This window comes from Panthera leo, chromosome A1 (genome assembly GCF_018350215.1).
Source record: "Panthera leo isolate Ple1 chromosome A1, P.leo_Ple1_pat1.1, whole genome shotgun sequence".
Taxonomy (NCBI): Eukaryota; Metazoa; Chordata; class Mammalia; order Carnivora; family Felidae; genus Panthera; species Panthera leo.
Genome location: NC_056679.1, coordinates 176,475,254 through 176,502,684, shown reverse-complemented (window position 1 = coordinate 176,502,684; position 27,431 = coordinate 176,475,254). Strand labels below are relative to the sequence as shown.

At 51.5% G+C, this 27,431-nt stretch overlaps 1 protein-coding gene and 1 long non-coding RNA gene across 2 annotated transcripts in view; one reads left to right on the top strand and one right to left on the bottom strand.

Moving 5' to 3' along the window:
* Positions 1-2,074, top strand: part of NEURL1B (neuralized E3 ubiquitin protein ligase 1B) — a 34,907-nt gene extending 32,833 nt beyond the window's left edge. Inside the window, exons 4-5 of the mRNA XM_042946631.1 lie at positions 471-596; positions 982-2,074. Coding sequence (XP_042802565.1) covers positions 471-596; positions 982-1,226 — 371 coding nt within the window. The 3' untranslated portion in view covers positions 1,227-2,074. The remainder of the gene's footprint in view (positions 1-470; positions 597-981) is intronic.
* Positions 564-22,986, bottom strand: LOC122224598. Its single transcript, XR_006204864.1, has 3 exons — positions 22,766-22,986; positions 2,190-2,295; positions 564-745 (listed from the first exon to the last, which is right to left on the bottom strand). It is a non-coding gene; the product is annotated as an uncharacterized LOC122224598 (long non-coding RNA).
* Positions 22,987-27,431: the final 4,445 nt, after the last annotated feature.

Genomic DNA, 27,431 nt, shown 5'->3' with positions numbered 1-27,431 from the left:
CTCACTTTCCTCTCTTGGCTTCACTCTCAGGCAGGCTCTCTACAGTGCCAGGCTTACCTCCCAATGGGTGGGTGCCTTCCTTCCCAACACCTGTAGTGTTTTAGTGAAGGCCTCTTTGACCTTAGTTGGATTAGGTAGCCTTAACTGAACCATCATTGAGACGCAGGGGTGGAAGATCTTATTGGCCTGGCCTGAATCATGTGAGTGAGGGTGAAGTAAGTGCTTCAAAATAAAATCCTGGTACTGTTTCTGAAATAGACAGGAATGGAGGCTGGGCAGGCAAAGAACAGATGTCCACCACACATGTATGATTCCATTAGTCCTTAGCAGAACCCTGGGAGGTAACTCTTATCCCCCCATTAGACAGACGGGGAAGGTAAGGTGCAAGAGTGAGGAGCCGGGGACTAGCAGAACAGGGCTCACCACCCCCCACACACACACTGCCCCTGATGGAGTCTCTTTGGTCTCAGGCACCCTGCAGTCCAGCCCTGCGACCACGTCTCCATCAGGGTCCCTCAGCGGCTCCCAGGATGATAGTGATTCTGATATGGCCTTCAGTGTCAACCAGTCCTCCTCAGCATCTGAGTCATCCCTGGGTAAGGAGGTATAAGCCCTAGAGGGGGTAGGGGCTGGCAGCCGGCCCAGCTCCTTCAGCTGGGCCAGAGCCTTCTTGAGGCTAAGCAAGGATGGCCACCTTTCCCCCTCCTCTTCCCTGCATCCTCTCCTGTCTCAGCTGTACATTCACCTGGAGGGAGGAGAAATCGAGCTCTGGTATCCCAAAGGCTAATGATGGGGCTTGCTTCCTGGGGGAAGGAAGGAAGGAATGGGAACAAAGCCCAGAAGAAAAACCCCAAATTGGTGTCTCACAAAATTGTTTCCCCACAAGTTCGGCCATATAAGCGCTGCCTTCCTGGGGTTACCCCAGCAGAGCCCACCTGAAAACCACATTATTGAGGTCTGTCTTGTTCTCCCTTTCTACAGTGACGGCACCCAGCTCCCCGCTGAGCCCCCCAGTGTCTCCCGTGTTCTCCCCACCAGAGCCGGCAGGCAGCAAGAATGGCGAATGCACAGTGTGCTTTGACGGTGAAGTGGACACAGTCATCTACACGTGTGGACATATGTGCCTATGCCACAGCTGCGGCCTGCGGCTCAAGAGGCAGGCCCGGGCCTGCTGTCCCATCTGCCGGAGGCCCATCAAGGATGTCATTAAGATCTACAGGCCGTAGCCTGGCCTGCCAGTGGGCCTTGGCCAGAGCAAGGTCACCTTTCTGAAGGCCCCTGGGCCAGGCAACCACCATGGCCGCCAAGGAATCCAAGGGCAGTGGCCATCCCGTCTGCCACTCTCCAATAGTGGGCAAGGCGTGACAGTCATGGAGATGAGGCCCTGGGGGTCTGAGCCCAGGCAAGGGCTGCTTCTGGCTCAAAAGTGCTTTGCCCCCAAAAAGGCCGTCCCAAGAGCAAGCTCAGGAACTGCCTAGCAGACCACCCTGTCCCTCGGTGACCTCTCAGCTGGGAAGCAGCATTCTCTGTGCAATGCTTTTTGCTGGGGTTGGGCTGAGTGTGTGTGAGAGAGGGTGAGGGGAGGGAGTGGACAGAGAAGAGAGGGATGTGTGAGAGAATGAGTGAGAGAGAACGCGTAGGTATTTATCCAGGGATCCTGGCTTTAGGAGGTTATTTAACACTAAGGAATGTGCAATCCAGAGCCCAGACAGTAGCGTGACTAGAAATTGTTCACTTTCTGGGGCTGTCACGTCAGCTGGTTTTGAATGTATGAAGCCTGAACCTAAACAGAACTCCCTTGGATGGTATAGAAAAGGGACACTCAGATTTTCTAAAGGAAGGCAAAAATAGCTCATTGTTTACAGCTCCAAAGCAGCAACGCCTAGGGGGGAAGGTGGGTGAAGAACATAAAAGAACAATTTGCTTTTTTAGTTTCTTCCTCAGTCCTGGAGGGGAGTTTTGATGGGTGCTACGGCCCACTGAGAGCTCCGGGTGGTGTCATCCCCAGAAGCCTTTTCACCCTCTTCACCCCCTTCACCCCGGACAGCCTAATAATAAGCACAGTGCACCTTGACTTGGTCCCTAGATGCTTTTCACCTGGTCCACCCCTTGCTGTCACCAAGGAGAAGACAAGCAGCAGGTTCTCTTTGCCTGGGGGAGGGAAAGAATCCTGGAGGCAGAGGACTCACCTGGAATTGGAAAGGCCACTCCATCTCCCAGACGGCTCTCCACATTTCCTGCTGTGATTCCCCGGGCCTGGCATTCACCAGCAGCTGTTGGCATCACCAGGGCAACCTGCTGGTGAAGTGGGAGGAGGAAAAGACTTGCAACCGGTTCTGACTCTCAGCTTCTCTTTTGCTGCTGATTACTAAGATGTTAGTTGACCATTAAGATGTTAACTAATAGCTTAGATATTGAAATGCTGACATCGAGACTCTTCCCCCTTCCCAGGACTCTTTGCAGGCATTTCCCCTGTCCCCCACCCTCCTCACCCTGCCTAGGCCCATCTCTGCAGACTCCCAGACCATCTCTGGGCTGATGGGCCGGCCCGAGCCCTCTCTTCCCTTTTTGTCCCCAGTTCTGGGCCCAACCTCTGCCCAGTCTCGTGCTGTATCTTTTAGGAAGCCCCTGGGCGTCTCCGATTCTCAGTTACCGATCCGTCCAAGATGAAGCCCAGTACCTGCCCACTGCAGAACCCCTGGGAGGCCCAGTATAACATGTAAAAAGTCCAAGACACCCTGCAAAGAATGGGTATCATTTTTATGACAATTCCTAATCTGTTCATCTGCTGAACAGATGATGGCTGGGAAAGAACATCCAGAGAGTTTTTGCATTCATATGACACATGTTTGCTGGGCCTCTGGGGACCCAGAGCCCACCCCAGTTGGGCCCTTGTCAAATCAAATCCTATAAGCCCAGGTGGTCTCCGTGATGCTCTAGGTCTTGGGCCCCCTGCTTCTCTGCCCAGAAGTGGTCATAGTGTTCTGACCTGATCTCAACTTCAGAACGCCCACTCTTACTCCTGCAAGAACCCCTAATTGGTTATCTTCCCCTAGTGAGTCTGGGAAACATGCCCACATTTTACTTTTGTGATGAAAGTTTTGGGGGAGCTACTGGAACCCCAGAGTTTGCCAGTGTAAGAGCTGGGAAGACTAGGCAGCACTCAATGCCCAGCTGAATTTGGCCTGCAGGAGCCTTCCATTTCCCCCATGGGTGATGTGGGCACAGGCCATGTGGGAGAGGACTCATGACCTCCCCTACGGGACTGGTTCTCCAGGCAGCAGTGCCCCTGACTGGATTGAGCCATTCACAAGCTCTGGTGGTCTCAGAAGCTAGCAGGAGGCAGCTTGTCTTTCCTGCCACTTGCCTTTCCTGACTATCTCCCCTGGGTTCCAGCCAGGGTCATGTACAGCCACCGTCAGGAAACCAGTGACCGAGGGCCTGGACCTGAGGTGGAGCAGGCCATGCTCCTGGTGACCTGTTACCTGGAACAAAAGGAGAGCTAGTGGCCTGTTTAACTTGCTCTGCAGCTGCTATAAATAGACTCCCTGTTTCCAAGAGGAATTAAGGGGGTGTTTATCTTCTAAAAACCAGACATTTCCTGATGCTCTAAACTGTTTTATTCAGTGCTATAAAGGAACTAGCTGCTCACATGGCCCTCACATGGCAGAAGAAAGAGGAAAGGGAACCCCACTTTTTTCTTTCACATCATTATGTGCCTTGGCATTGGGCTAGCGAGGCATCTTCATGCGCTAATTCTGTGAGGCAGGTCTTGTTACCCCATTGAGGCATATCCAAAACACCACTGTTTATAAAATACACCATTTTATGTACTGCTAAGGGAAAAAAAAAAGGCTGCCAATTCTAACTGCAAGATATCACAGCTATACAATTCATTCTAATCAGAGACTTGAAATGTGGAAAAACCGTGCAACTTAGGACTGATGAAACGCGGGGTTATGCCCACCTGATGGGTAAGGGAGCCAAGGCCCTATGAATGAAGTGACTTAGGATCAAACTCACTAGGTGGCGGGGCTGGGACTCAAACATAGGAGTATCTGGTGCTGACTCCCACACTCTCCACTGCCTGGCCCCAGCCCCCGAAAGCTTGAGACTGCCTTGAGTTTTCTTTTTTGAAACTTCTCTGGGCAGTTCCTGGGGAGAGCCCGGGCACCCGCACCTGTATGGAGAGTTCCAGCTCTAGGCTGTGGTCCCTCTGCCACCCATACTCTGGAAGGACACATGTCCTTCCTTTCAGGCTCATCTTCCCACTGCCCACCTTTTGCTGGCAGAGCTGAGCTCCGTGAGGTCCCGAGTCCAACCTGAAGGCCTCCTTTTGTTACACAGGAGCGCACACATGAGGCAGCTTGGGGGAGCAAACGAGCGCCTTGTTCCGCCACCTTCCTGGGCCTCAGCACCACCACCCCCTCAAGCAGGGATTCCAGGGGTAAGAAGGGGGAGACCAGAAGACACTCCTTTGTTGTGGTCTTGTGCCTATTTTGAGCCATCAGAGAAGCTGGGCCATTTCCAAGTCAAAACAACCTCCTTTTTCTAGTCCATTCCCAGAACTGGGAGTCTTCTGGGATTTAGCCTCACAGGGCAGCTGCTCCCCTAAGTGCAGCAACACTTTGCTCAACACCCACTCATCAGCATGGCCTCTTCTGGACACAGTGTTGGGAATTGGGACTAAAGACAAAGCCTGCAGGAAGCAGATTGTCTAGAGCAGGAGATGGACAGATGTGTAAACTTTTATTTGATCCCTCTGGTGTTGGGGCCTATACTAGCACGTAGTAGGTACTCATTAAAGGTTACTGAAGGAATCAGAAATCAAGTTATGAGTGCTCAGGGGGTTGGTAAAACATCACACTCACACACACACACACAGTCATTCAACAAACATCTGCTGAGCGCCTACGAGGTGTGGGGTGCTGGGAATGAAGAGCTGAGAGGATAGCCCTAGCTCTACCTTCAGAAGGAGAGGCATTAACAGGATAATAAGACACGGGACACAATCCTTTGGGGTTTCTTGGCCATTCTGTTGCCTTTGGGGATTTATCCTGGTGAGTGCCCACGACTGCTCTCCTGACCCAGAGCCTCCTGCATGCTTCCAGAAGCCTCCTCCACATTAGAAATGCCAGGCACCTTGCAGTCAGTGAGCTGCCGCCAAAATGGCCTTGGGCAGAACCCTCAAAGGTTCCACTGCTTGATGATTACCTTCAAGTCCCACCAGGGAGACATGTGGGGAGAGGCCTACCTGCTCCTTTCAGGCGGGACGGGATGCTGGAATCAATCCCCGAGTCCCCAGACAACCCCGTCAGTTCCAGTTGAGAATGGGCTTGCACAAAATCGTGGAGAATGAGAGGCAATAACCTCCCCCTGCTCGATCCCATCTCTGCCCCAGTTTTGGCAGAGGGACGCCCGCTCAGGAACACGTGGCCTCCTGGCATTTCTCAGTATTTAACTGTGTGTCTTTTCCAAGCCCTAATGAAATGACTTGTACAACAATCTGTCTGTGCCTTATGAAAGTGTCTGTGCACTTTTTATCCTTTTTAAAAGCAACGTTAAAAAGTGGGCAAGGGACTAGCATACATGGTAGTGTTCTAGAAATATGTGCTAATCACTTAAACCCTTCTGCATTATGTTTTTGATGTAGGAGTGATAAAGTATACGTCTCTCATCCCATCCCCCCACTACCTGTGTACAGGCCTTTTTAAAAATGTCTCTTATTCTTATTTTTCTGATTCAATACTGTGACTTCTCCAATACAATCTAATCTTTGGGAATCTGTAATAAAGGTTTTAAAACTTGGGGGTGTGGTTGGGAAAGGGTTTGCACTGGTCCTGTGTGTTGTGCTTTGCCTGTTGTGTGTTTTGGTTTTTGTCTATTTTTATCTGTTTTATATTAACATAATTTTTCTGTTTAAAAAACAAATACAACTTTGGCTTGTTAAAAAAGAAAGTTTCTTCAGTACTCAATTTTAAAAATCACAACTGCACATACCGTTGGGGAGTGAAGGTGAGGGATACAAAGCATTGCCACCCTTGAGGAAACATCTTGCACAATGCCCATAGAGTCCTGAAAATGTTTGATCCTTTTGCCACCTAATTTTGTGAAAATATCACAAGGAAAGAATTCTAATCAAGGATAAGCTCTGTATGTAAAGATACTCATTGCAGCAGTATTTATAACGATAAAAAATTACATAAGCCACCCTAACTTCCAACAGCCAGAGTGAACTCGCCAGAACTCTTGGTTGCAAGTGACAAAACCCAAACTCGAACTGGTTTAAAGGGATTAAAAAGCTCAGCTAACTCAAAAGTCCAGTATCATGAACCCAAGAACCCACTTCAGGTACAACTGGATCCAGAATCTAAAACGCCGGAGCAGGTCTCTCCCCCTTCTCGCTCTGCCCTCCAGAGCCACTCTCAGGCAGGCTCTCTACGCAGCTAGCCACAGCGCTGACGCAGTCCCTATCCTCCCCTGCGTGGGCCCACCTGGATCACGTGTCCCTTCCTGAGCCAATCACAGAGGCCAGGGAAATACAGCGGTCTGATTGGCCACCTAGGACATGCGCTCAACTCCCTTGCTGCTACCCTAGAACTGAATTGGGAATCGCAGTCTCTGTGGGAAATTTGCACAGTGAGGACTGAGTGTGGGGCAGGCAGGAACAACCCAGCTTTTCTCTGAGAAACGTTGAATGAACCATGATACACACGTGGATCCAGTTACTAGTATACATGTGCAGCTAGATAGCCTCGTCCTCACCATGACATTGGGCAAGACACTTAAGGTCTCTGTGCCTCAGTTTCCTTATCTGCAAAGCAAGAATAAGAAGAGCTCCTGATTTGAGGATGGGTGTGAGCTATTGAGATCACGCTGGTGATATGCTAGACACAGCATCTGGCACTCGGCAAGGAGTTTATAACACGGGAACGTGTTATGTCAAAATATGGTGGGAAAATCAAGATATAAAGTTGTGCATACACTCTGATCTCATGGAATTAAAAACAAGAACCAACAGCCCCCAAACCTGACTGTGCATTAGAATGACCAACAGGAAAGAAGCAAAATCTCCAGGGGGGCTGTGTCTGGATAATGGTATTATTTGACTTTCCCCCACCGGGTTTTCTAAATTCTCTCTAACGACGAATTATGACTTTTAATTTAAACTTGTTACCCGGAAAAATTATCTCCCTTCTCTGCAAAAACCGATGAAAACAGCTAGCCCTTGCTGGAATTCTTCAGGAATTCCCAGGCTGATTGTCTGGAGTTTGAGATCCAAATTTAGTCACAGTGGAGATAAAGGCCTACAAGCTTCCAGGGGAGGCCAGGCCAGGCTGACCAGTTTGGTTGGGCTTCCTCCAGGCGGGGCTGCAGGGCCCAGATTTCTGGAGGTGGAGCCTTGCAGTGATATCAGGATTGGGGCATGGGGGGGGGGGGAGGGGGAGGGAGAAGGTGGAGCTGCCCAGATCTGCTTTTCCTGGCTTGCCAAAACAGCCTGGGTTGGTGACACTGAGTTTTGGGAGCAATGGGGTAAGAGAAATTAAGTTGCATTTATGAAGCAGAAGAAACCAGGATGTTCGTACTTCTCTCAATGAATCTTCACAACAATGTCAGTCTCCTCTCATTTTATAGGTGAGGGAACCAGGGTCCCTCCAAGGTGAAAGAAGGATTGGACCCTAGGTGGGCCCGTTCCAGAGCTAAGGCAAAATGTGCCTCTGAAAGATCTCACCCATTTCTACTAGGCCAGGGGACATTTTCATAGGTGCCGTCAAGATTTCTTTTTAATAAAGGGGGGGAAAGGCCATACTAATCTAGACTTTGGGTTGTAAGAGACTGAAACTCAACTCAAGAAGGACATCTTGGGGCGCCTGGGTGGCTGAGTCGGTTGAGCGTCCGGCTTCGGCTCAGGTCACGATCTCACAGCTCGTGAGTTCGAGCCCCACGTCAGGCTCTGTGCTGACAGCTCAGAACCTGGAGCCTGCTTCGGATTCTGTGTCTCCCTCTCTCTCTCTGCCCCTAACCCACTTGTATCCTGTCTCTGTCTCTCTCAAAAATAAATAAACATTTTTTTTTAATTTTTTAAAAAAGGCATCTTAAGAAACAATTCACACAACTAAACAGGTCAACTTCTGGCTTCAGGAATGGCTGGATCTAGGTGTCCACATGATATCATCAGGCATCTGCCTCTGTCTCAGTTCTGCTTTCCTCTGAGTTGACATCACTCTCAGGCAGGCTCTCCCTTTGTGAACCAAGATGGTCTCCAGTGGCTCCTCACTCATATCATACCAGCTTAGTGACCCTTTAAAAACCTTTCAGGAAAAGTCCCAGGGTGTCTTTCTTTTGACCCCTTGAATCAAAAGCCCAACCCCTAAATCACTTTCTGTCACATACGCACGCCTGACACAAAACCAAGTATGACATGACCCTTGCCCTCAAAGACCAACCAATCCAGAGGGGAACACTCATAAACAGAGTGCTCAGACCCATGTGGTTCTGAGGCTGCCAGGACAGATCAAATTCAAGACATAAAGGCTGTAGATCATTCAGGGATATAATGTAAGCATCCTTCTTTCTCCTGGCTGTTCAGGCTTTCACTGATGCCTGGGTCATGCTTCCTGGCACATCATATTTCTCTAAGGTTTCAATGTACGAAGCCTGTGCCCTGACCCTCACCACCACCTGACCGTTGCCATCCTGCTGCCTGAAGCACAGCCAGCCTCAGAGGAGTTCTGTACGGAGACTTTTCTTTCCCCCTTTCCCTGGGTTCCTGCGGACAAGCAATCCTCCACAGAGATAATATCATCTGATGAGCACATACTATGTGGTGAGGACTTCCATTACATCTCTGAATCCTCACGACAGCTCTTTGAAGTATCATTACTTCCATCTTGCAGGAGGGGAAACCAAGACTTCAGATTAGGCAACTTCATGCCATTCCATATGGCCTCTCAAACACAAAAGGATTTCGTCTCTTTCTTTTTGTTCTTAGTTCCCAGGATCGAGACCCAGTGGTTTCCAGGGACAAAGGGTCCCGGAACATAGGCACTGTGATTTCGTTGATCCCACAGACCGCCCGTGAGGTAGATATTATAGTCCCATTTTACAGACAAGGGGAAAGAGGCTCAGAGAGGGCAGTGACCTGCCCCAAATCACACAAGTGTGAGCTGTGGAGTCAGAATTTGACCAGGTCTGACGCTTTCCACAGCATCACTGTTTGTGGGTAAATTGTCAGAAGGAGGCTGTGGGGGGAAGGAGTAAGAGGAGGGGGAGGAGAAAAGAGATGAAAGGTTGGGAGAGGGGGGAGGGAATCAGGCTGTGCGTCTAGAAGGACAAAGAGAGAAAGCCGCCCATCAGGGTCCTTGACTTACATAATGACCATTAGTCTAATTCTAGGGCCAGGGAATCTTCCCCTCTCCCTTCAGGCTCAATTCTCCTGGCTCTTGGAAGCTGGTTTTGGCTCCCACACAAGGACGTGGAAAACATGACTATTCCAGGCATCCACAATAGGAACAGAGCCCCGACCTTGGCTGTTAAATGCACCCAGGGGAAGCTTCCAGAAGCCCAGGGGCTGCTACATCAATACAAAGTGCCTGGGGCAGCCTAGTCTTCTGTCCTCAGCCCTCTCCCCTCCTGGCTGGGGCCTGCCCAGGTGTAAACCTTTCTTCCTGGGTAGAGAGCCTCAGACTGCCCTCTCCTGCCTCTTCCCAGCTGCCAGGGGAAAGGCTTTAGCCCTCCTCTGAGGAATCCAAAGGGCCTGCTTCGGAGCCCGCAGGACAGGCCTGAGTTCATGTCCACACTCTGCCCCAACAAGCAAGGCCACTTGGCCTCCCCAAGGGGCCTCCAGAGGTGCTGTTCATCCCAAAGCTTGTGTGGATGTGGCCCCTGGAGTTGTGCAATGAGGAGCTACCTCCCGTAGGTCTCACTTCCCTGCCTCTAGGTGGGGCCTGCAGGACTATCCCCTCAAGCCCGCAGAGGGAGGAAGAGCGGCTGATTGTGGCAGAAAGAAAATGTCCCCTGGGGACCTTCGCCCAGGGAGGCAGCATCCTGGCATCCCAGCTTGGAGCAGCTGTTTCCAGTGTGTTGGTGCCTAACAGGGAGGTGGGGTGGAGGTGAGGGGATGAGGTACAGCACAGAAGACAGACGAGCCTGGGGTCCAGGACTGCCTCTTCCGTGGAATCACGAGCAAGTCACTGACCCTGTCTAAGCCTCAGTTTCTGGATCTCTGAGTTGAGAGGATCTCAGCCCCCTCGTGGCTTGTCAAGATGAACCAACTGAGTCAGAAAGTGACTGGCACTTAGGGGGTGCTCAGTAATGGTGGTTATTGTTGTTACCAGTGTTAGAGGTCATTTCGCTTCCTCATCCCATTACCCGCCCCCACCCCAGCTGGGTGTTCCTTCAGGTCCTGTACTGCCTCAGGAGGTGGCCCCGTGACACTGTCAGCAGCATCTACAGGTGACCAGCACGGGGTCTACCAAATAGTAGAACCGCGGTATTTATATCCCCCGCCCCCAGGGTGCAATTTCTGGCGTTAGCACACCTCCTTCCCACAAGGAATGAAAGCAAGGGGCAATCAGATGGCGGGGGCTTGCCAGGCCCCTGAGCTTGCCCCGGCCCCTCGCCCCTTGCTTGTTTTGGCTCCCCATCAAGAATGCTGGCCCAGGCCTGGGAGGCTGACTGACCTCGGACTCCAGAGGGAAAGTCACACTTTTGCTCAACTCCCAGGAGCAGCCCTACATTCCAGGAGGGGCGTGGGAAGGGCCAGGCCTTGCCCTAGCTAAGCTGAGTGGGGAGCTGCCTGCAGCCTGGCCACGCTCATAGCCTCAGCACTGACCATGCCCACGTCCATACCCCCCAGGGGGATCTGCCCCACAAGGGAGGATTGGAGGAAGGGGGTGGGGCATAGAAGATGCCCCCTGCCACCCCAGGACAGAAATGTAAGAAATTTCCCGGTGCGATGTCTCTGGCCTTCCCCATCCACCCCGGTCTCCCTTACTAGCTAACGCTCTTCTCCCTTTTCTGGTGCCACCTCCCCCCACCCCCAACCTTCAAAAAAAAAAAAAAAAAAAAAAAAAAAGAACCCTCTCCATTATTCTGAGCAATTCTAATCTTCCTTCAGTTTCTGCCCTCTCTGAGAGATGGTCCCAGGTACTCCCAGGGCCATCTAGATTTGACTCCAGGGCCATCCCTCCTGGCCAAGTCTTTCTTTCCACCCTGGGAGGGGTTCAGTTGGAGTTGTTCTTAACAGAGGCCAGGCTACTGAACAAGGCTTCCCTGAGGAGGTCACACGAGAACTGGGCCTTGGGGGGTGGATAGCAGTCGGCCAGCAGAGACCAGCCCAAGCACACTCTGCAGAAGGGAGCTGCCCCAACACAGAGGATTCAGGGCAGTTGTGCTGGAAAAGCAGACCAGGGCCCCGGGCAGAGGTCCCCAGGAGACATTTTCCTTCTGCTACAACCAACCTCTTTTCCCCCAAGAGGTTCCCAGGACTCTGCTGGGTAGTGACCCCTAGGCAGGCTTACTCCGGAGCCCCAGATAGGGCACAGGGCAGTGGAGTTGCCTGGGCAGAGGGTCAGGAAGCAGGATGATCTTGTGAGGGCCCCATTCCGTTGGAACTAACTTTTCCCTATTCTCACCTTAAGGCCCAAGTCCCCAGGTCCAGAGAAGAGGGCTCTCTGGGCTCCTCCTTGGGAGGGTCTGGCAGTTTCTTTGCAGAAGATGGAGCACTGTCGTCCTCTAGTGGTCTTGGGAGAGGGTGCAAAGACTTGAAGAGAAAGAAACTGCCGGACAGGCCGTCAAGGTTCAAGCGCTGGTTAAGCCTGCTGCCCTCACCCCACCTTTAGCAGATCCTTGAGATGTCACCAGATGACCTGAGAATCCAGACTCCTGAGAATGGCCTTGTGGATCCAGGTAAGCTTGAGGAGGACAAGCTAGGGTGACACTGCGGCCCGGCTGAGGTTACATCAGAGCCTGTGGTTGGGCTGAAGCTTTGGTGGGGATGGACTGGGGCTGGGACCCTGACAAGTTTCTCCCCCAGACCCTGCAGTCCTAGGAGGGTGCTAGCTGGCCCCTAACTCTGGTCCACATCTCAGGCCACTGAGCTGACTGGCCCAGTCTAAGCCCTACACAAAACCGTGTGTCAGGCACACTGAAATTAAACAAGTAGGGGGAAATGCAATAAAAAGGAACCCTCAAGACATTATGCTAAGTGAAATAAGCCAGTCACAAAAGACAACTACCATACGATTCCACTTACATGCAGTCTCTAGAGCAGTCAAATTCATAGAGAGAAAGGGGCGTCTGGGTGGCTCAGTCGGTTAAGCGGCCGACTTCGGCTCAGGTCATGATCTTGCGGTCCGTGAGTTCGAGCCCTGCGTCGGGCTCTGTGCTGACATCTCAGAGCCTGGAGCCTGTTTCGGATTCTGTGTCTCCCTCTCTCTGACCCTCCCCTGTTCATGCTCTGTCTCTCTCTGTCTCAAAAATAAATAAACGTTAAAAAAAAAAAAAAAAAAAAAAAAACAAATTCATAGAGAGAGAAAGCCAAATGGAAGCTACGGGGGGCCGAGGGAGGGGGCAGTTAGAGTTTAACGGGCACAGAGTTTCTGTCTGGGAAGATGAAAAATGTTCAGGAGATGGATGGTCGTGATGGCTGCACAATGAAGATGTACTTCATGCCACAAACCTGTACAACTCAAAAATGGTTAATGCGTGTTTTACCATAATTTTTTTTTAATTGGAAAAAAATCCCCAAATATAGAAGAGGAATGGGAGTACTGCTAAAACTTCCTCTGTGGCCATCGGGGGGTGACTCCCATACACTTGTGTCCCAGTCTGCTGGGGCCACCATACAATACGACAGACTGGGGGGCTTAAACAACAGAAACGTATCCTCTCACAGTTCTGGAGGCTGCAAGTCCAAAGTTAGGGTGCTGGCAGGGCGGGTGGGTGGTGACTCTCTTCCTGCCTTGGCATCGTGTCCTGGTGTGGCCTTACCACCGTGCACACGCAGAGCGAGTGATCTCAGGTGTCTCTTCTTCTTGTGAGGACGGCAGTCCTACTTGATGAGCTCCCCCTTATGACCTCATTTAACCTAAATTATCTCCCCGAAGGCCCATTTCCAAATGCAGTCACACTAAGGGATCAGGATTTCAACATACGAATCCTGGAAATATCGTTATTATTGTTTAATGCAGGAAGGGGCTGGAGAGTGGGAAAAGAGATCTGACAAGGCAAGGTGGCCGTCTAGAGAGTTGGCCAAGGAGAGCCCAGTCCAGGGAGCAAGTTTATCTAACACCGCACGCTCTCTGCTTCACCAAACTTGCCACCAGGGAATGGGGCAGAAATGGATGTTGATGTTACAAGAGAGGGGCCAGGGTAAACCCAGGACAATGTGGGCACCCTGATCTAGACTGAGAGAATCAAGGGAAGTTTCTGGGAGGAGGCAACTCCTGAGGAGCATCTTGAAGGGGGAGTAGATGGTCTCTGGGTGGAGCAGAAAAAGAAAGGTTTTCTAGGTAGCTGGAACAGTGGGTGCAAAGGCCCTGAGGCAGCTTAATTCCGGCCTCGGTGACTCATTAGGCTAATAATAACAACAACAAAAAAAGTACATCAAGGAGCTGGTTTGGAGAGGATATATTCTCCACCTTGAGGATAGCTTTTGAATATTTCTTTTTAAATAATCCTTGCTATTTTTCCTTCTTCCTTTACATAAAATAGAAAACACCGAAGCCCTGATTCACCTGTTAAGCACCTCCCCAGAGTGGCAGTTGCAAAACTGATAAATTGCAAAACTGCCCAACTACTGCTAAGCAGTTAAATCAGATTAAATCAGGACAGTGAGTCTGCAAGGGCTGTTTATCATTCTCTACTGGTTTGCAAGGGAAAAGGGAGTTGTGTTCTGGGTGGGGGCTGAGATGTGGCCTCTGTTAACTCCATGACCCCAACAAAGTGATTGGCACTTGTTACCCTTGGTTTCTATAGTAACATAATAGTCATGCAATAGCCCCAAACCACCTAGACCTCTCACTGCAGGATCTGGGAAGAGTGAAACTATGAACCCCCCCCCCCCACCGGTGGCCTTCGAGAACCCACCCACCTCTGCTAGAGAGAACAGTAACCCTATCAGGCTCAGGCCACCCCTCCTTCATAGAGAAAAGAGAGAGGATATGTGGGTCCACCCCAATTCTGCCCCTCTGTTGTCCCCCTACAGTTCCCACCCTCATCACTCCCACTCTGCACTTTGGGGCACTCTGTGCCCCAGCCAGAGTAAGCCACCTTTACAAAAGTGGAAGGCTCTTACTTAGGTTTTAAATATTAACTGAGTCTCCCTGACCCCTGGCACTTCCCTCCCTTACCTGGGACCTCTCCTCCCCTCCCCTCCGTACTCACTGGAAAGATGTCACAGGGCGAAAAGCAGATAGGGTGCAAGCAGTCAGCATGTAACAGATGCTCTAGGGCCAGTCTGGGTCACTGTGTGGACGGCTCCTGAGTCCTACGCCCACCCCGCATCCACATCTTGGCATGATACCAGCCCCTGCCACTTGGCCATGACTTTGGGGGAAAGGGATAGCACCCCAGTGGAATGGGGTCTCAAAACACAAATGAAGTTGTGAGGAAAATAAGCTCATTTCATGCTCGCTTGGGTTTACGGATTGGGATTCATGCCCACTGTATACAAGCTTCCCTCCCCCACTGGAATGGTCCCCCCGCCCCCACTCCACGCACATCCACTCACACACATTGCACCTGGGTCATGCCTATTCGCCTGCTCTCCATTCAAACCTCACAGTTTCCACCTGACCTGCCCCAGAAAGCCTTCCCTGGCAGACCCCACCCCTCCCCCCTGCACTGCCAGGCTGGGTTAATCTGTACTAATTTGCTGACGTCTCTGCCTCCTTTGGTGAACCATTAGCTCCTCAAGGGCAGGGATGGGATCGAATCCACTCTCGTATCCCTGGTGCCCAGAGCGGTGCCCACCTCTTCGTAGGCACCCCCAGATGTCTCTCCACTTAAAGACATGACTACCCGGTGGGTGAGGAAGACAGACGGGGCGAAGGGGTCCAAGAGGGAGTTATTTCTGATAGCTGCCGAGATTGGCTTCCCTCAGACTGGACCTGGTGGACCTTTATAAGGTTGATCACCCTCAAGAAACCGCATAGAATGTTGCTAAGCCTTCTGCCATCTCCACCTGAATCAGCAGCAGGGAAAAGAGATCTCTCCTTCCAGAGTGCACGGCCCTCCCTGTTTTCTACCTATGTTAACTCTTCATTCAATAAACTTTTACTGAGCCTCCACACGTCCCAGGTGTAAACGGCCCTTTACTTCCTTATGCTTTTCACGTCCATGATATTCCCTTTGATCCATTCCACTCTGGTTGCTGACTTCGGACAGTTATTATTTTTTCTGGTCTAGGCTTCATTCCCCTTCTTTTGGAAACAGCACCTCAATTTTCCTCGGGGGGAAAAAATCCTACCCAGTTCCACCCCTGTGGATCCTGCCAGCTGGTCTCATTCCCTTGGCTGCGAGCTGTGCACCCGGCCTGGCCAATCAGCGCTTCCCACCTCCTCCTGACCTCCCCCCACCTCCTCCATCATCCACACAGCAGCTGCAGGGACTTTCTCGAAACATTAACCAAATTATAGAATCCCTCTGCTTAAAACCCTCCAAAGAGTCTGCCATCCAGCCCAAAGTTCCTCACCAGGGCCGCAAGGCCTTGCCACGTCGAAGTTTCAGCGTAAATGTCACTTACTTAGAAATACCCTTCAAGACCACACTCTGCAGATGTCTGTTTCAGCACATGTTGTTCAGAGCATTTATCACCTTTTGTCGGTTTGCTTTCTCTCTCACCCCATTGGATGCTGGGCGGAAGCAGAGACGGGTCTATCGTCCTCACTTTTTATCCCCAGCACCTGGCACACAGTAAGAGCTCAATCGATCTTTGCAGAAGCTGTGGGCAATGACCCGGGGCTGGGGAGAGGCCAGGCAGATGTGCCCGGCCACCGCAGGGGTCCAGGGCAAAATGGCGGTGGTCTGCACTCCGGAGGTTGGCAGGCCAGATTTGGCCCATGGGTCACAGTTGGTGGCCCCCTGCCCCACCATGCTGTGGGTGGATCGGCCAAAAAGGAAGACGTCAATGATGTTGAATGGAGGAAAAATCAAATAAGCAAGACTCCTGAGAAAGCCAGAGGGGATCCAGAGCCCAAAAGGCAAGGCGGCCGTGGTGGGGAGAAGGACATCTGTGTGGCAGGAGCGAGAAGGTGTCTACGATGAGGGAAGGTGGTAGGTTTGGTGGTGGGAATGTGTGCTTTGCCCCTAGAGACCTCTTTTACTCCACGAAGAATGAGCTGAGATCATCAGCTGCGAGGAAAGAAGTCGGGCTTGAGAAAAGACAGCTAGGAGGAAACTGTGTTCTCAGAACTGGACAGAAAACCTAGAGAACCACGGGAGGATTGCAAGGCAGCAGTGTCTGAGGACAACAGGGTCCCTACAGTGCAGTGGGGTCAGGTGGCTGAGGGGCAGAGGAAGAGAAGGGAGGTGGGGGGTGGTGACGCTCAGGGCCTGGGTGAGCCACTCCTGCGAGCCTCCAATTCCCCCCACGTGAGGTCCCGTCTTCTGTGAATTAGGGGGCATCCAGGGGGGTGGCAGATGGCAGCCGTGAGGTGGGAGAGACGGCAGTGTAGCCAGATGACAGAATCTCAAGGAGAGGGGGGCACCTGCTGGGAATCTACAGATCCATCCCATCCCTGGCCCCCCGGGAACCCGGTGGAAGTGTGGAAAAGTAGGAGCGTGACCTCAGGGGCATCCCGGCTCCAGTGCAGGGAGAAGAGGAAGCAACTGCTCAGAGCAGCTGCCCCTGATCTCAGATAGAACAGAACGGGGGCTGGGAGGTGCGTGAGTGTGCACGTGAGTGCCTGTGTCCAGCGTGAGTGCAGGAGCGTATGTGAAAGGGCATTAGTGTGAGCATGTGCGAATATGTGGGGGGGGGTGAGTGTGAGTGTGCAACTATGTGGGTGGGAGTGATGTGCGTGTGTATGGGTGGTGTAAGGATGTGCTGAGTGCGGGCACGAAAGTGTGTGTGCATGTTAGTGTGTGAGTGCGTTTGAATATATGGGTAGCTGAGTGTCCCTGCGTGTGAGCGTGAATGTGTTTGTGGGCGTGAGGTTCTGGGAGTGTTGAGTATGTGAATGTGGGTGGGTGAGTGTGAGGTGTGCAAGAGAGGGTTGGTGTGTGGGTGGGTGAGTGGAGGCGGGAGTGTGTGTTGTGCGAGCGACAGGGGGCAGGGAGGGAAGGAGAGAGAAGAGGGGGGTGGGCAGGATCGGGCCAGCTGAGGGGTTTTACTGGTGCTACAGGCCCCAGTGAAAGTCTGGAAGCAGAAGGAAGGCCCGGAAGGCTGGGAGGGAGGGCTGGGAAGCATGACGGGATCACCGAAGGTCTGCCAGGGAGATGGGCGGTCACCCTGCTCAGCTCCTGTGGCCCTGAGGCTCCCTCAGCTGAGTGGTGGCCTCTAGGCCAATTGCTACCCAGGGTTCATACCACGTTTTGCCATTTTCTGAATTGCTACCATGTATTTTTATCAGCAATTCTAAGAATGGAACAGTATTCCGTTGATTGGATGATCCACAATTTATTCACCTCCCCCCCTTTTTTTTTTTATTTTAGAGAGAGCACAAATGAAGAAGAGTGGCAGAGGAAGGGAGAGAGAGAATCCCAAGCAGGCTCCACACTCAGCACAGAGCCCACCGCGGGGTTCGATCCCATGACCCCAGGATCATGACCTGAGCGGATATCAAGGAGTTGTAAGCTTAACTGACTGAGCCACCCAGGCGCCTCCATCATTCCCTTATTAATAAACATGTTAATTGTATGCAAAATTTCCCAGTTATTAACAGCACTATCATGCAATCCTTGAAGCTCTTTTTGCTCATCTCACAATTTCTATAGAAGAAATTCCTTAAAGAGGAAAGTTAAGTCAAAAAATATGCAAAGATCTAAGGCTTTAGACTTCTGCTGCCAAACGGCTCTCCAAAAACACTGAAACAATTTACAACTTCCCCAGCAACGTGGGAATATCTACTTCCCTATAACCTAACCCTGGGTATGATTTACTTTTCATCTTCAATCCGTGGGATACTTAAAATATAAGGCATCTCACTGATGTCGCAATTACCGTTTCTTATTATTGGCAACCACTACATTTTATTGTTTGAGTATTGCCTATCTTATTGTGAATTGCTTTTCCTTGTCCTTTGCTGATTTTTTGACAGGAGTTATTGCCACATCGTAAGAATGCTAGTAAAAATGACAATCTTTTGTTGGCCAGATATGTTGAAAATATTTCTCCTACTTTATGATTTGACTTTCAATTTTATTTGGATGTTTCATAGGTAAAGAGAAAAATTATAATTTGTTAGCCAAAGCTATCAATCCTTTCCTTTGTTTTTTTGCCTTTGGTGTGAATCTTTAAAATAACTTTTCAATCCAAAGATTATATAAGTGTCCACCTGTTATTTTCTAGGACATTTATGTGGTTGTAACAAACATTTGGGTAATAGAGTCATCTAGAATTTATTTCGCTTAAACTCTTGAAGTACACGTCTCGGGGTGCCTGGGTGGCTCAGTCGGTTAAGCGTCTGACTTGGGCTCAGGTCATGATCTCGCGGTTTGTGAGTTTGAGCCCGGCACCTGGCTCTGTGCTGACAGCTCGGAGCCTGGAGCCTGCTTCAGATTCTGTGTCTCCCCCTCTCTCTGCTCCTCCCCTGCTCACGCTCTGTGTCTCTCTATCTCTCAATAATAAATAAACGTTACAAAAAAAAAAAAACCTCTTGAAGTACACATCTCACTTTACCTTTCAAGGTGATTGTTACACGCCCCCCCCTCCCCAATGCTCCCTCTGCTGCCTGTCACCACTTGCCCAGTAACCATTTACTGAGCACTTACTGTATACCATCCCCATTCTTGCCTCTGCTTGGGAGTTATCTGGGAACCTGCCTGGGGGGCCCCAGGAAGGCAAAATCTCCATTTATGGACCTCAAGTTACCTTAGTTTCTTCTCTAAAGGCTCTCTCTCCAAACACAGTCCCATTCTGAGGTACTCAGGGTTAGGACTCCCCCTATGAATCTGTGAGAGAGGGGCACAGTTCAGCACATACATGAGATCTGTTCTCGAAAAGGAGAGAATACTGAGAAAAGTGGAAGCAATGTTCAAAGGGATGGTGGCTAAAAATGTTACAAAGGTTATGAAAGACCTCCAGACACAGTTTTAAGAAATGCTAACAACCTCCAAGCTAACCAAATCCAAATAAAAACTCACCGAGCACACTGTAGAAAAATAACCCGAAGGGGCGCCTGGGTGGCTCAGTCGGTTAGGCGTCCAACTTCGGCTGGGGTCATAATCTTACGGTTTGTGAGTTCGAGCCCCGCATCAGACTCCGTGCTGACAGCTCAGAGTCTGGAGCCTGCCTTAGTTTCTGTGTCTCCCTCTCTCCGCCCCTCCCTCGCTTGACACACACACACACACACACTCTCTCTCTCTCTCTCAAAAATAAATAGACATTAAAAAAATGTTTTTTCAAGAAAAAGAAAAATGACTGAAATGATAATGGGAAGCAATGAGAGGAGCTGAGCGTGAGGGCATTTGGTGAGACCCTCACCATGTGGGCTGTTGGGGCCGCACAGAGGACGGGTATGGAAAGAGAGGGGGAGGCAAGGGAGTAGAAAGCATTCCTGGAATGACCTCGTGGTGCAGGACAGGGAGCAGGGGAGGGGCATTTGAAAGAAACAGGGAGGATGCACATGGCGGATGGAGCTCAGGCCTGGCAGACAGAGATGTGCCTTCCTGGGCCAGTTGCCGGTAGGTCCAGGAGTCTTCTCCAGCTCACCCTTCCCTAACCATCCATTGCCGGTGGGCTCTCCTTGGTGCTCAGAACCAGGCCTGGCCTCCTTCACATCTGCGTCCTCTCCCTCATCATGGCCTCCCCGACTTTGGCTTCAATGACGGCCTTGGGGCAGGTGATCCAGAATCCCTTTCTCACCTGGAGTGCTGTGCTTACAGCCATCCTCTTCCAGAAAGCTCCTCAGGGCCATCACCCAACCCCGGATTGCAAACGAACCCCGGACCTCCTGCATACTCCAGCTCTCCCCCCACCAGTCACTTACTCAATCCCAGTTGATCAAATAACAACCCCCGGGTCTCGAGTTCCACCCAGCGGTGCAGGGCTGGGTCTCGGGAGTCATGGGGGACCCGCTCTCTCCCTCACACCCCCCACCCCACCATATCCAATCCATCAACCAAGCCCCGCTGATTTCACCTCCTCACTTTACGCGGAACGTGTCCTCTCCTCCCCACCAGCACCCTGGTCCTTGTGCCCGTCATCTCTCCGCAGATGGGCTACAACAGCCCCTCCCTGCTCTCCTTGCTCTCCTTCAAGCCATCCTCCTCAGAGGCCACAGTCCTTCTGCCACTGGGATTCCGCCCAGAACTCTCCAAGAACTAGAACAGCAGCATAGTATCGGCCAGCAGTCACAGGCACACCCAAGGGCCCTGCACTGTTCCCGTTCTGTTACCTGTGCAGACTCACTCCTCACGGGGGCCCTACAGGGGCAGCTCATTAAGATCCCAATCACCCAAGGAAGGAAACTGAGACACAAAGGGCTTCAGCAACTTGCCAGAGGCCACACAGCTGGCATAACACAGAGACAGGATTCAAATCCACATAGGCCTGTGGCCAGAGCCCACACCTTAACCCTGACACCTGATGCACTGGAGGAAATGAGCAAATTTCCCACTGAGACCCAGGAGGTCCTGTGAGGTTGGGCCTGCCCCTTCCAGAGTCTCCCATCACTGTCCCCCTCCCATCTGCCCCACTCAGCCCAGATCCAGCCGGCTCACGCACCAGGCTTGCTTCCCAACTCAAGACCTTTGCATACACCCTGCCTTCCGCCTAAAACTCCACCAGATGCCCACCTCCAGCCCTACCCCCTTCTCTTAGTTAATGCCTGTTCAAGCCTCTCCTTTCTAGGCCTTCCTCGTCTTTGCACGCGGACCACTAGAGGGCGCCATAACCTGAGAAATGGCCCTGCAGACAAGTCTGCCCTAAGACCCATGGGGTCCAGGGGGCGGGGGTGGGAATGGAGCTGGGTGCCTGGGGTCTCCTCCTTTAGGGTGGGCGTGGTGATCTCCCCGAGAAGCACCGCAGGCAACTCGAGTTTGAGACCCAGTTTGATTCCCTCCCCTGCCATTTCCCAGCTGTATGCACAGAGGAGGCTCAGCCACCGCTTGTGTCCCCCTCTGTCAAATAGGGTTGTTGAACCAGCAGCACCTGCCCCACGGAGCTAAAGCTTTAAGTCCCGCAGAAATCAGAGTGATGGCAAAAATCCTCCCTGCTCCTGTGGGAACCAGAGCCCGAGAGCCTCATGGGGAGAAACAGATGCCCAGAAACATTGGTGGAAGGAACCTGCCTGGAAAAGGACTTCTGAGTGGGAAGAAAACACAAATACCAGTTAGCCCCTTACTCTCATGTGCCATTCAAACCTCAGCACCACTCGGAGAAGTAGGTATTCTTGTTCTCCACGTTGGTCGATGAGGAAACTGAGGCACAACTGTACCTGGTAGAAAATGGTGACCTCCCCCCCACCACCCACCCCCTGCCTGCTGGCTAGCCACCCCTGCATCTCACATTCTCTACACCAGTGGTTCTCCAGGTGTGGTCCTGAAGCAGCAGCAGAAGAACCTGAGACACTGGCCCCCCCAAACCGGAGATTCAGGGCAGGGCCAGCCTTCCGTGTCTACCACCCCTCCAGGGCATCCTATAGGGTATCGAGCCCTTCCTCAAGTATGTGAAATGCACCTGCCCCTTGGGAAGGTGAGACAAAGAGGAGGGAAGCATGGAGTAGTTCCTGCGGGGCCCTGCGGGAAAAGGGGATTGAGAAGTCAGGCTGTTCCTTGGGAAAGGTGGTCTCTGATAAGATCCCTGGGTGGGTAGGGCCCACGGGCTGGAAGAGCCTCCCAAGGTGAAGTCTTACAGCTTCTGTGACAACTGGGAGTCCATCAGGCAGCCCTGGTGGCCACAGAGTGTTGGGAAGCAGAGGTACTCAAACTCACAGGGTGGGGGGTGGGGGTGGAAATCACTGGCAATGCAGGTTCCTGGGCCCCTCCCTGCATCTCCCAGGTTGGGCCCAGGAAGCTGTCATCTGAACAAGCCTCCTAACGTTTGAGAAACGTGGGCATGGAAGGCGTTGGACGAGCCACACCTAAGTGAGTCTGACTCGGGCCCCCTCCATTGGTTTTATGGACCTGATACAAATTCCATCCCCTCTTTGACCATCAGATCCCTCCTCTATAAAAGATGGTCATTATGAAAAAAAAAAAAAAATGAGACGTTTTCCGGAATCAGCAGTGGCTCAATACATTTAAAGCAGGAAATCTGACTGGGGAGGTGAGGGCAACAGGAGATAGGGGGCATAGAATGCCGAGATAAGGGGCATAGAATGCCATCCTCAGAACACAGTCAGATGGCAGAGGGGTTAGCCCGGGGGAACACAGGCAGATTTGCATTTTCCCAATACTGCAGTGGCAGGGGCTGGGTTCGTGGGGCTGTTTGTGCTCGCTCTGGGCCAGACACTCCAGGGTCCGGTCCCCACCCTGCCCACTCCCCACTCCCCACTGCTGTGGCACTTTGGGCATCGGCTGTCACCGGCCAGTCCTCAGTTTCTTCATCTGTCAGAGGAAGATAGAGGATTGTTTACCAGAATTAAATGAGAGAACTCACGTGAAGTACTCAACCTGCGATGACCATTACAATGAGCTCAGTCAGTCAATGCCAGAGCAGTAGCTAAGTGGAGGCCAGCAGGGATGGAGTCACGGAGGGCCCTTTGTAAGTGCCTTGGGAACAGTGTGACCCTGGGGACACATTATAACACCAGCTCCTGGCCCTCCCCAGGAGCCCAGCCAGGTAGGTGCTGGCTGGGAGCTGATGCCTGGATAGGGCACCCTCCCCCCTCCTGCTGCTGTCCCACCCCAACCCACCCACATGACCCGGCTTCCTGTTTGTGATGCCAAGGCTGGAGGGAGGAAATCAGTGCCCCCGCCCTGGGACTGGAGGGCAGGAATGTGGACATGTTGACGTCAAAGCCTGTCCCAGTTCTGGGGAAGTCAGGGATGGGAAGGGCTTCCTGCAGTGCTGCCTTTGATCCCAGGTGGGAGCTGGGGGCATAAGCGAGCCCTGAGGGGGTCCAGCCACCCAGCGCTTTCTCTGATGGATGCCTCTGGGAGGCGACTCAGGGAACTACTGTCAGGGTCCTACCCCAACATAACCGTGTGGCCCTGGGCAAATCGCCTCCCCCCTTCCAAGCCTCAGTTCCCTCATCTGTAAGGTGGGGATAAAAATGCGCATTTCGGGGCGCCTGGGTGGCTCAGTCGGTTAAGCAGCCAACTTCAGCTCAGGTCATGATCTCGCGGTCCGTGAGTTCGAGCCCCGCGTCGGGCTCTGTGCTGACAGCTCAGAGCCTGGAGCCTGTTTCGGATTCTGTGTCTCCCTCTCTCTGACCCTCCCCTGTTCATGCTCTGTCTCTCCCTGTCTCAAAAATAAATAAAATGTTAAAAATTTTTTTAAAAAATGTGCATTTCGCAGCATCTCTCATTCATCAGATATACATTTCGAGATGAGCCTGCCCCGGATCAGTGGGCTCCTTTAGTTAACCTTCCCTGGCTGGGGAGGTAGCCAGGTATGGAGGAGGCCCAGAAGCAGACAGAGGAACTAAACATTTCTGGAGGTGGCTGAAAGGAGGCTTCCCAGCATTAGCGCTCAAGGTAGTTGGGAGGATGTCCCGAGGGGGTCACAGCATGGGTGCCGTGACATAGAGTGACTGTGAGTGAACCTTCTTGGGAAGGGCACCGGGAGTAGTTTCTAGAGTCTTCTATGGCTCTCCTCTCCATTCTCCCATCTTTCCTGCCCGCCCTCTCATTCCCTCTCTGCCTTTCCCCAGGACACTTCTCAGCTCCCTTTTGGGGCCAGAGAGACTCCAGACTTGGCCATTCACTAGCTGTGTGACCTTGACCATTCTTTCTGAGTGTTTCCTCATCTCTCTGTGTCACATGAAGATAACCCCAGCCACATATCAAGGTTGTTGGAGATTAAGACATCATGTCTTTAAAGCACCTAGTGCAATGTCTGACCTAGAGTAATCATGGCTGTTGCTATTGGCTCTTGTTCTTGCCATTTATTTATAAATGACCAGATATCCAGAGGGGCTCCTTGGGTGAATATAGGAGCCCTTTCTCACAGATGCCCAGTAGGTGGCGGCAGAGGCCCCTTGTTCAAGGATAAACCACACTTAGAAATTTCTGGGCTTGTTAATCCTGTCAGCAGATGTTTCCTGAGCACCCCAACAAGGTACCCAGGCAATTGTTGGGGGGAAGGACAGTGACCTCTGGCCAATAGACACCTGGGGAAGGAGAGTACTGACCACTTCAAAAGAGAGCTTGGTTTCAATTCATTTGGGTACATACATGCAGAAGTGGGATCACTGGATTATATAGTGAATTGATTTTTAATGTTTTAAAGAACGTCCATATTGTGTTTTCCGTAGTGGCTGCACCATTTTGCATTCCCACCAACAGTGTGCAAGGGTCTGAATTCTCAGCATCCTCACCGACCGCTTGTTGTCTTTGTTTTTTTTAACAGTAGCCATCCTAACAGTAGTGAGGTTTTGATTTGCATCTTCCTGATGACTAGTGACGTTGAGCATCTTCTCATATACGTGTTGAACAGAGATATCTGTTCAAGTCCTTAGTCCATTTTTTAATCGGGTTATTTGGTTTTTTGCTATTGAGTTGCAGAAGTTCTTTTAATATTCCGGATATATATCCCTTACTTGACATATGGCTTGTGAATAGTTCCTCCCATTCCATGGGTTGCCTTTTCACTGTTTACTGTTTCCTTTGCTGTGCAGAAGCTTTGGTTTGATGTTCAGTGCAACATTAGTCACAATAGCCAAGATGTGGAGACAACCTAAGTGTTCACGGACAGATGAATGGGTAAAGAAAATGTGGTATAGACATACAATCGAATATTATCAGCCTTTAAAAAAGGAAATCCTGGGGCGCCGGGGTGGCTCAGTAGGTTGAGCTTCCGAGTCTTGATGTCGGCTCAGATCATGATCCCAGGGTCATGGGATTGAGCCTGGCATCGGGTTCTGCCCTGGGCATGGAGCCTGCTTAAGATTCTCTCTCTCCCTCTGCCCCTCTCCCCTGCTTGCACATGTGCGCATGTGCACACACTCTTTCTCTAAAAAAAAAAAAATAATATAATAATAAATGAATAAATACAATAATAAATAATAACAATAACAACACTAACTAAAAAAAGGAAACCCTTGGGGCGCCTGGGTGGCTCAGTCAGTTGGGCATCCGACTTCGGCTCAGGTCACGATCTCGCAGTCCGTGAGTTCGAGCCCCGCGTCAGGCTCTGGGCTGATGGCTCAGAGCCTGGAGCCTGCTTCCGATTCTGTGTCTCCCTCTCTCTCTGCCCCTCCCCCGTTCATGCTCTGTCTCTCTCTGTCTCAAAAATAAATAAAAACATTAAAAAAAAAATTTTTTTTTAAAAAAAGGAAACCCTACCATATGCAACAACATGTATGAACCCTGAGGACATTGTGCTGAGGGAAACAAGTCAGTCACAGAAGGACAGATACTGCATGATTCCGGTTACCACATGAAGCCTTGAACTTGTAGAAGCAGAGAAGAATGGTGGGTGCCAGGGGCAGGGGGGAGGGGGAAGGGCAATTATCCTTCAACAGGTATACAGTTTCAGTCGCATAAGATGAGTAAGTTCTAGAGATCTGCCTGTAGTTAACAACACTGTATCATACACTTAAGCATCTGTCAAGAAGATAGATCTCACCTTAAATGTTCTTACCACAACAAAATAAAAATTTGAAAGCAAGCAAGCTCAGGTGAAAGTCACCACAGAAACCTGAAAAAGGACTGCGTGGAGAGGGTGTGGGCCTCCCCACCCCCAGCCACTCCTCCTTGCCTCCTTCCACAGGCTCCACTGCCCTCTTCCTCTCCTTCATCTCTTTACTTCCTTCCTCCTTCTCTTCCTTTCTTCCTTCCTTCTCCCAGCAAATACGCACTGGGTGCCTACTGGGTGCTGGGCTTGTACTATGATCTGGGATCAGAGCAGGAGACAGGATATAGGCTATGCCTCCTAGAACTTCCAAACTAAGAAGGGCAGATAATAAACAGATAAATAGAAGAAGAAAGATCCTTTCAGATCCTGACAAGTATCTGGAGAAAATACAAGAGTGATGTGACAGAGTGCCTAAGGACAGGGAGTAAGGAGGGCAGCAGGGAGTCAACTAGAGGGAAGGGTGAACCAGGCAGAGGGAGCAGCTGGAGCAAAGGCCCTGAGGCATAAAAGTCCACGGTGTCACGGGGAGGAGGCAAGAGGTGCCAGTGGGGTCAGGGGCAGATTCAGTGGCCAGATTCTGAAGGGGGTCTGCCAGGTACAGGTGAAAGGGACATCTGACAATCCCAGCTGCCACTAACACTGAGCGAGCACACTCACTATGTACCAAGTTCTGTTATTACCCGATTTTACTGATGGGGAACCTGTAGAAGGAGCCACAGCCCAAGCAGGGTCTTCAGGGTTCCTGGAAATCTTGAGGGTCACTGGTGAGAAGGAAGAGAGTATGGCCAGTGAAAATTAACATTTATTTAGCACCTCCTGGTGCCAGCACCCTGCTGAGTTCTTTGGTGTGATTTTATGTGCATTTGTCATCATCACTCAAGAGGACAGTACGGTTACGATTCCCCTTCTGGAGATAATGAAATGAGAGTCCAGGAGCCAAGGTGATTCGTCTGAGGCCACACCGTCAGGGAGGGGCAGACCCAAGACTGGAACCCAGGTGTCCACACTGGCGCAGATGGCTCCCTGGGCTCGGAAGTCTCAGAGCCGCCTGGAGGGCCAGCCAAGTTCTCCGGCGACAGCTCATCAGGATTGCTGGGTCCCAGCCATCAGCAAGTCCGGTCCACACGCCCCCCGGAGCCTCACTCTCCTCCACTGCTAGGGCTCCAACAAAGCCTCCCATCTTTCCCTGGAGGGCCCTGTTTCCTGCCTCCCTGATACTCTGACAGACATGATCTTGTTTGCCTGGGTATGGTCATCTCCCCACCGAGCTGTACCCTGAACTTTACAGGCCTCTCCAGCTTCATGCTTCCACCTCCCAAGTTCTGAACCCTACACCGCCTCACACTCACATGTTCATGTGAACACACACCGTGAGTGAACAAACTCACCAGGCACGAGAGCAGGCATGACCCATTTCTTCCATCCCTCTCGACCCAGAGCTTAGCTCTGCACCTGGCACAGAGAAGGGGCTCTGCGACCGTGGTGGACGGGAGAAAGGCTGTTTGACCTGAGCCTCTGTTGTCCC